The 9,137-nt window shown below is 41.8% G+C and overlaps 1 protein-coding gene across 1 annotated transcript; it reads right to left on the minus strand.

Moving 5' to 3' along the window:
- Positions 1-977: 977 nt before the first annotated feature.
- On the minus strand, positions 978-5,319 carry LOC117268718 (growth hormone secretagogue receptor type 1-like). The gene is made up of 5 exons (XM_033645357.2): positions 5,184-5,319; positions 2,910-3,085; positions 1,993-2,827; positions 1,658-1,747; positions 978-1,333 (listed from the first exon to the last, which is right to left on the minus strand). Exons 1-5 carry the CDS (start codon positions 5,317-5,319, stop codon positions 1,110-1,112), a joined length of 1,461 nt encoding a protein of 486 aa, XP_033501248.2. The 3' UTR covers positions 978-1,109.
- Between the last annotated feature and the right edge of the window lie 3,818 nt (positions 5,320-9,137).

The raw sequence follows: 9,137 nt of genomic DNA on the forward strand, positions 1-9,137 counted from the left end.
TATCAGATACACCGATGTGATTGGTGCAGCTTGGCTCCAACGGCATGGGTAATGAGCATCATTACTGATTGCCAGAGTGACTCGCTGAGCAAATTCAAATTGTGCTCTAGCAAGAACTCTGGATTTCCAGGGTACTCAGTTAGGTTCTGGAAAAAAGGACAGGTTTTGGCTTTAGAATCTTACAGGATGCAAACACCGCCACCTTAACTTTCATTCTTGTCCCGCTGCTTTTCCCCCAACACCTCCAAGCGCCATTAAATTACGATGTTGACCAGCCACGTATCGTGCCGACGTTAAGTCTGACGCCACAAGTCAATGCCCAAGTGCCAGATTTAGACAACTTTGGAGTGAGACTGGGTTTCCTGATGGGTCCATGTCATTGGTCCGACGGTCCGCGGTGCTGAATGGCTCCTGGCGGGCATATTTCTGCCTTGATGGTGCGCTGCGACCAGCTCTGGGTCAGCTGGGAAAGGCTTGAGGCGAAGCAGGCTCACAGCTTATGTGTTTGCCACTTTCTTTTTCATTTTAACCCACACCATGATCTTTTCCTGATCCTAACCAAGTGGTTTTTGTGCCTAAACCTAACCAAACCTTAACCACAGGGCATCATGATGATTTCGGAACAGACTTCGGAACAATGGGTTTAATATGGTCGAACCAATGGGCAGTTCCCTTCCTGATGACAAAGTCAGCTCATACACTACGTCCCTTAGAAATGTGTACAGGAACGTACAACGCCAACATTTTCTTCTGGCGACTGTGCTGATCCTAATCATGTTGGGAAATTAATTAAAATGAGACAGCGCACACTAAAACCAACTACTACTTGTAAGTGTCACTAACTGGTTAAATTATCGCGCATCATGGCACTTTTGTCATTATTAATCATACATCGTACTGATGACAAAACTCTAACACAACTCTAACTGACAAAATCTCCGCTATGACACAACATGTGTATGATTTGGTAGGTTTTTGTTTATATACACAAAATGGATTTGAGCCATTATTGATGTTATTATTTACACCTGTGCAGGTAAAGTTCAAACACGTAGTGTGTTCACTTGATTTCCTTTTTTGCGTTCAGTGTGTGCGTCAGGTACTTGCCCTTACAAAGTGGTCGTGGAGTGACCCGTTGTGAATGTGCGCAGGCGGAGAGACGGTGTGTTAGAGTGTGTGTGAGAGTGTAAGTGAGAGGGTGCGTGTATGAGGCTGCGTACAGCGTGTCTATACCTGGCAGACATCAGGTTGTACAGTAAGGGATTGACGGCGGCACTGAGGTAGAAGAGGACAGAGGACACCAGGTTGAAATACTGAGACAGATAATATGAAAAATACAAGTGTGCGTCAAAGTGTGTGTGTGTGTCATTGGAGCTTGTGTCATTGTGTGTGTTATCGTACAGGTCAGTGGGTGTCGCAGTGTGTGTGCCTGCATCAGTGTTTGTGTTGATTTCGCCCTTTGCACAGGTGTCGCAGGATATGTCGTCTTCCTCTGTGTGAGTGTGCGCAGTCGTCGTCCCAGTCTTGAAGTGTGTGTCCATGTCTGAGGGGCTTGTGGGTCCAGTAACAGTGTGTGTGTTGATATTTCTGTCCGTGCTGACGTCAGAGAGCGTGTTAATGTCCGAGTGTGAGTTTGTATCCGTGTGTGTCTCCTGTCTGTCAGAGCCGGTGTCCAGAGTGAAAGAGAAAATGGTGCGACCCACGTGGAAGGGCAGCCAGCACAGGACGAACGCCAGGACGATCACTCCTGCAGGAGGCGGAGACACAGAGAGACAGGGTGGGGAGGAGAAAAGGAGGAGGATGTTAGAATCATTGATACCTGAAGGAGGTGAAAGACGTCTGTAACACTAATAAACACAGCTGTAATTCTGAGCTGTTGGATGTTTGCTTTTGTGATTATGTCGTTTGTTTCTTTATGTTCTTGTTCTTGTTATAATAAACCTGAAGGTGTGTGTGTGTGTGTGTGTGTGTGTGTGACTGTGTGTTTCTCACCCAGCATTTTGACAGTGTGCCGGTGACTCTGGTCTCTGCGGCTGCTTTTTGGACGGAGCCACAGCGTCCGTCCGATCAGGCTGTAGACCAGCCCCAGGATGCAGAGGGGCACCAGGAAGTACAAGTTGGAGAGAATCATCATGGCCGCCAGCAGGCCGGAGGTGACGGCGTAGTGTGTGCAGCGGCACTCACTCCTGTCAGTCTCTCCTCCTTCCTCCCTTCCTCCTCCCTCATCTTCTTTCTTTTTATTTTGCCGCTCTCCGCCAGCTTCTAGCTCTCCTTCTTCTTCTTCATCCACAAGTTTCATTTGTCCTCCATCTCCTTCTTTCCTCTCATCTCTTTCCTCTATTCCCACATTTCTCTCTCCTTCCTCTCCAAACCATTTCAACTCACCATCTCTTTCACTCCATCCCTTTTTCTCTTTCTCTCCCCACTTTATTCCCTCTAATCCTCCGTTCATTGAGGCCATGTGTCCACCTCCTCTGTCCCCTCCTCCTATCATAAATCCTGCATGCTCTCCTTCCCTTCCTGTCCACCCTCCGTCCTCCCTCCATCCTACGAGCCCCAGCTCATCTCCCCCAACCTCCTCCACTCCAACCATGACTAACACCGGTGCCGCACTGACGGCTGCTCCCAGCCAGAGGCAGCCAATCAGAGCCTTTGTTCTGTGCCGTGTCACCAGTGTCTTGGCTGTGATTGGCCAGCAGACGGCCAGGTACCTCTCCAGGGAGAGGAAGGTGATGTGGAGGATGGTGCAGAAGGTGCAGCACTCTGAGAGGAACATCGTCAGCTTACAGGCGAGGTCTCCTAAGGGCCAGGGTCTGGGCCTCCACAGCTGGAAGACACAACAACATTTTCATTTCAACCTTTATTCCACTTTATGACAACACAGCTGTCACACTCAGGTGTGTGTGTACCTTATACAGATCCAGAGGCAGCAGTAGGAGTATCAGCAGGTCACTAACAGCCATGCTGCTCAGGTAGAGGTAAGTCGAGCTTCTCATGTGAGGTCGGCGCCAAACCACCAGGATCGTCAGAATGTTTCCCAGGAGGCCGAAGAGCATCAGTGGGACGTAAATGACAGTCACACACACTAGAATAAGAAATATTGATATGTTTCATCAGAACCACTTTGTATTTATTCCAGAACTGGACACATTGTCAGCCAAAATAGTTTGAAAAATAAAATGAAAAATCAAGAATTTTTCTGCACCATGCTCTTATGATTAAAGAAATGAAGTATCAACAAAAATCGTGAGTGGCAGCTTGTATGGTAGCCTCGGCCACCAGTGTGTGAGTGTGTGTGTGAATGGTCCAAAGACTAGAAAGGTGCAATACAAGTGCAGTCCATTTACCGTTTACCAAAATTGTGTGTTCATCAGTCTTTGCACAATGAGTTCACTTTTTTTGTCCCATGTTGCTGCACAAAAAAAAAAAACACAACTTCATGCGACTTCTAAAAATAAATATGAATTCATCAAACTTTCATCTGTTATTAAAATTTAATTTTCTGCACCTGTCAGAGCCTTTAGAGACGTTTGATCGAGAATCAGTGAAGATGTGGCGTCGGGAAACAGCCGCGACAAGACAGAGGAACAGTGCACACAGAATTATTTCATAACTCAGACAGCTACTTTCAACAGGTCAGATAGTGATATTCAGGTGGATGAAGATGAAGAGGAGGATGACGTGGACCGCACACAGGATGTGCAGGACAGCTCCGCCCCTTCATGCAGCTGCGGTGCCAAACGAAAGACAGGAAGGGAGTGGTGACCGTCAGATAGGTACCGCCAGTGGAGAGAAGCAAAGGAGGAAATGCGTCTAGTTTCATTTCTTCACATATTGAGAATTTCAGCACTAGATAGAACAATCAAGCACAGCGAATAAGCATATCTCCCAAATTACTGAACTATTTCTTCAATATTAAATAAACGAAGGAAACAACCCAGTTACCAGAATAAATGTTGGCATGCTATGTTTCTGCAAACCACCGATACGTTACATTTGTATGTTTTTATGTAGCAGATACGTTGAAACTTTACGTTTATTTACGTTTCAGCAGCTGTTAGGAAAAGATCATGTTTAAGCTGGAAATACCCGCTGTTGATGTCACAACTGCCCTTCGTAGCTTTATGCCAGCAGAAAAGCCAGCAGTGTCTCGGTATAACACAATCACTTTTTGTGGCACTATCCCTGGTGGTAACACAGCAACGGGTCACTAAAAAACATCCACGTTTGGTGGCTAAAAAGCTGCTGGAAACACAGCAATGTCTCAAATAAAAATACATTTCATTGCACTACCCCAGCAGGAATTGCCACAATATCTCTCTTAAAAAAAATACACTTTTCGTGCACTATACCAGGTGGAAAAACAGCAAGGGATAACTAAAAACCACCCATGTTTGGTGGCTAAAAAGCTGCTAGAAATGCAGCAGTGTCTCAGTAAAACAACGTTTTCATGGCACTATGACAGCAGGAATTGCCACATTATCTCTGTAAAAAACAGTCACTTTTCTTGCACTATACCAGGTGGAAGAACAGCAAGGGGTCTCTAAAAAACATCCATGTTTGGTGGCTAAAAAGCTGCTGGAAACGCAGTGATGTCTCAGATAAAAATGCTTTTCATGGCACTATGACAGCAGGAATTGCCTCAATATCTCTGTAAAAAAATACAGTCACTTTTCTTGCACTATACCAGGTGGAAGAACAGTAAGGGATCGCTAAAAACCACCCATGTTTGGTGGCTAAAAAGTTGCTGGAAATGCAGCGATGATTCAATAAAACACAGCTGATTTTAGCTGATTGTTGGTCCCAAACAGAGGTCTACAGCTTAGTAAGTGTCTCGCCAAGGTGTGACAGCATCCACCTCTTGATGACAAAGTCAGCTCACATACTACATCACTTTAGAAACATTGATATGATACGTATGAAATGTACAAATGTAACATAGTTTCCAGCAATGTAGACTACAACGCCAACATCCTCTGGTGACTGGGCTGAGGGGAAACATCCAGTCAAGGAGTTTTGGATTGTACTGTCAACAATTTCCTTCACTTAAATTAACCCAACTTCAAAAGGAACAAAGACTTTATATATGTGTGATTTCTCCCCCCTAAAGTCTTGCCCGGTGCAGCTTTAAATTTCCATTAAACATCATGCAGTAGTGTTTGTTTCCTATTGTCTTTACCCACCTAACTCAATGAGTCCAAACAGAGGTTCCTTCCAGTGGCACTCTTGGTTGGAGCAGTCCTCTTGGAAACCAGACGTGAGGCCACAGTTTTCATCTTCGCAGCCACTGCCCATGTCTCCCAACTCTGTAAGATCCATGATGGCGCAGGGTGGGGCCGGACAGAGGACGTGAAAACTGAGAAAGCGGCGGGGGAGAGGTGTGTGTGTCCCAGGTTACAGGGTGCAGAGGTGACGCACACCGATGGATTTCCAATGGCAGTGAACACTGGAGGAGATGGTCAGGATGGAAAAGTCTGGAGGAAACAAAACACACTTCCAGGAAATCACACAAATAAATGCATGAAATACTGCTTACATGTATGAATAGACACACGTGCAGAGAGGATGTGCACTTTGAAACTACATGCCACTGTTTATGTTGTTTTTAAGGTAGTTAATAGCTCCAAATCCCTGAAAGATTAACATTTATTAACGCTGAGAAACTGCTGTGCACATATGGGGGTACACATCTTAAATCTCAACACAGTTATGGTCCATTTATCAAAGATTGGATTGCTCTTTAATTCCTAATTCCTTTTGTTCTTACTTTTAATCAGTGAAAGCATCAATATCACTGAGAATGAGCTAATTATAAAGTCATTTTTATCATTTTTGCCTCCACCTGCTAATCAATCTGAACCTGGAACTGTACAATCCTGGTTACAGCTGAACAAAATTACATGTACACACATAAATGTGGATTTAAGTTAAAATAAGATACTCACTGATTTGGAGGAGCTTCTGTCGCTGGTGTATCTCTCTGCTGCGATCACACACTTGTGCCTTGGTGACTTACACACACACACATCTGTCTCTCCCCTTACTCACTCCCCCTTATCTCTCTCTGAACCGCCTGCACTGCCATCTACACTAAAGCTGTTTGACATTATTTCACTTCATAGGAGTAAATGTTCACTAACAATTTATAGCATCTTCCTATGAAATCACTTTTTCACAGTGCTAAGTAATTTCCACGTTGCAATAGTTTCAGGATCAGAATACCCTGAAACTGTTAAAATACCTTTTCATTAGTTCTTTAGTACACAGTTTAACAACAGGCAGTGGAGGAAGTATTCAGATCCTTGATTTAAAGGAGCAGCGTGAAGGATTAAGTGACATCTAGTGATGAGGTTGCAGATTGCAGCCATAGACTGTATAAATTATTTGCACAGCTAATGATGTCACCAAGTGGCAGGAAATAAACATGTTTACAGCCTGGTAGAAAAGGTTTTGGTCTCTTTTTATATTTATTTCAAAATCTTCCGATCATTCCACCACAGTCTTTCTTTAAAAAAGTACAGAGTTTAGTTTCCTCCTTCATATGGAACAATAAAACCCCACGTGTTCGGATGTCAGTGTTACATTTACCATACGAATCTGGTGGCCTGAAGCTTCCCAATTTTTATTACTATTTTTTGTCATCGCAGCTTAATCAATTTAAACAATGGTTTTTAAATATTTCAAGCTCATGGAAAAGAATAGAATCTTTGGATATCCTTCCATACAGCTTAAAACATTTACCTCATATTGAGCTCAAAGAAGTGGATAAAATTACTAAGAATCCAGTTATATTAAATAGTTTTAGTATCTGGAAATTGTCTCATAAATTGTTAGGCTATACGATCTCCCTTTCTTCCTTTTCCCCAATTTGGAAGAATCCAAGTATTACATGTTGTAAGGATGACACTTTTAAATTTTGGTATGATAAAGGTATCCAGGAATTCTGTCATCTGTTTGAAAATGGGACATTTCTTTCATTTGTTCAGCTACAACAGAAATATGGATTACCTTCTTCTCATTTATTTCGATTTTTTCATTTAAGACATGTGGTAAATACTGAGAATGGTTCTCTTCAAGAACCTATGCCATCAAAAATTGATGTCATATTAAACAATGAGGAGCAGAACATCTGAGGTCTACAATATTTTTGTTGAATGTTCTGTTATAAATACAGATAATTTAAGATGTAAGTGGGAACAAGATCTTCATATGGAAATACAGAGAGAGGATTGGTCTTACATTTGTAGGCAAGTTTATAAATGCTCTTACAATCTAAGGCATAAACCAGCCCTGTTTAAGATGATACACAGGATTTATTATACGCCAGAGAAGTTACATAAAATGAACAGTGAGATGTCATTTCTCTGCTGGCGCTGTAAGAAACAAAAAGGAACATTTTTTCACATGTTTTGGTCATGTGACGCACTTTCCTGTTTTTGGAATTCTGTTACAAAGTTGATATCTCAATGTCTACATGTATCTGTCTCTCTGTCACCTCGTTTATGCCTTTTGGGAACTAGTATGTCTGATAAGTGGAACAAATATCAAAGCAGATATATAGATCTTGCTATGTTGGCAGCCAGGAAATGTATAACTTTAAACTGGAAAGAATCCAAACCCCCAGTAATAGTCCACTGGTGGAATGAACTCTCAAGCTACCTTACACTTGACAATATGTATTACAAGAGTAAATCAGATCCTCAGACTTTTTAAAAATATGGCAATCTCATATAAAATTTAAAGCATGGTGACAATGATAAGACGTGAATGCAATAGTTTGTGTTGTTTTGTTGTCTTGTTTGTTGTAGGTGGGGTCTTGCCTGTGGATATTCTCATTCATCCAGGTCATAGTTATCTCAAGGCAATTGAATCGAACGCAACTGGACTTGGTTTTGTCTTAGAAATTCTAAGATTCTAAGACAAAACCAAGTCCAGTTGCGTTCGATTCAATTGCCTTGAGATAGGTGGGGTCTTCCCACTTTTTATGTCTGTTTGTTTGGTCAGGTTTTTGGTTTTGTTGTTTTGTTTCTGTTTGTTATGAGGGTATATGTTTGGATATCATTTTGGTTCTCTAACTGTTTATAAGGGTACCAGCCTCTACTTAGGATAGGAAAATCAGGACATGAAGTGTTTCCCTTTTCTATTTGTTTATAAATTCCCTACATCATGAAGTATGGTAGGAAGACTACCTAATTATTTCAATTTCATTGATATGGGGGGCCTACTTAGTGTTTTCAGTTAATGTAATGAGTAGAATTTTGGTTGGATTACTTGCCATGATGATGGCACCTATGAAATATGTCTTGGTCTGTATGGACTCTGAGAGATTTGACTTTTTATAGTACCCTCTACATTGGCAAGTTTTTTGTGTTTTGTTTTTTTTTCCTTTCTGTGAGGGAAACTGAGATGTGGGGGTTAGTGTTCTGTGTATGTATGTATATCCCTCATGCTGTGATCAAAATATAATTAAAAAAAAAAGAAAGAAAGAAAAGGTTTTGGTCTCTATAGCTAACTTTAACATTCAAGACTGTAAAGGGGAAGAATTTTTATTTAACTCACCTGTTTCTTTTTTATTAAGGCTTGCATTTATGCATATTTAAGAGCGGGGCTGCTTTGAGTCGCAGGCTGTCTGTGAGGCTTCACTACAGTCTATAGCTTCTTTTGCGCGGCCTCTTCAAGGTGGGAATTTCACGCCATTATGTCGCCTTGTTGTTCTGCATAAAAAGTGCAAGTTAGTGACAGCGCTGAAACGACTCTATAAACAGGACAGCAGGCAGGACGGGATCATTAATGTCTTTGCTCATACTTTGCTCAAAATTGGTATCTTCAAATAGAAAAGGAGGGCAGTCCTTTAAGCCAATAATGGAATGTATATAATATTTTGCCAAAATAATAAGTTTATTATGTACTTCTCATCAGCTGAGAAATTGGGATTGTTAAAAACGAGCCTCCGTTGGTGTGACATCTTTTTCAAGTTTTGAAAGGTTCCTTTGTAGATCAAAAAAAAAATCTACAAACACATGTTCAATCATTTCCCTCTCACAGTTACAAAAAGATCATCTGTTACTCACATTTGGGAAGACATTGCAGATATTAACTTTAACTAAGATTTCTTTTTTTTTCTTTGCAATTCAGCT

This window comes from Epinephelus lanceolatus, chromosome 18 (genome assembly GCF_041903045.1).
Source record: "Epinephelus lanceolatus isolate andai-2023 chromosome 18, ASM4190304v1, whole genome shotgun sequence".
Lineage (NCBI taxonomy): Eukaryota > Metazoa > Chordata > Actinopteri > Perciformes > Serranidae > Epinephelus > Epinephelus lanceolatus.

Bases quoted from the DNA above. Each gene is read 5' to 3' on its own strand.
- LOC117268718 (XM_033645357.2), bottom strand. From the start codon at position 5,319: ATGGATCTTACAGAGTTGGGAGACATGGGCAGTGGCTGCGAAGATGAA. The intron at 3,086-5,183 runs GTGGGTAAAGAC...TTCTTATTCTAG, and splicing joins GTTTGGACTCATTGAGTTAG to TGTGTGTGACTGTCATTTAC. The intron at 1,334-1,657 runs GACAGGAGACAC...CACACTTGTATT, and splicing joins TCTGGACACCGGCTCTGACA to TTTCATATTATCTGTCTCAG.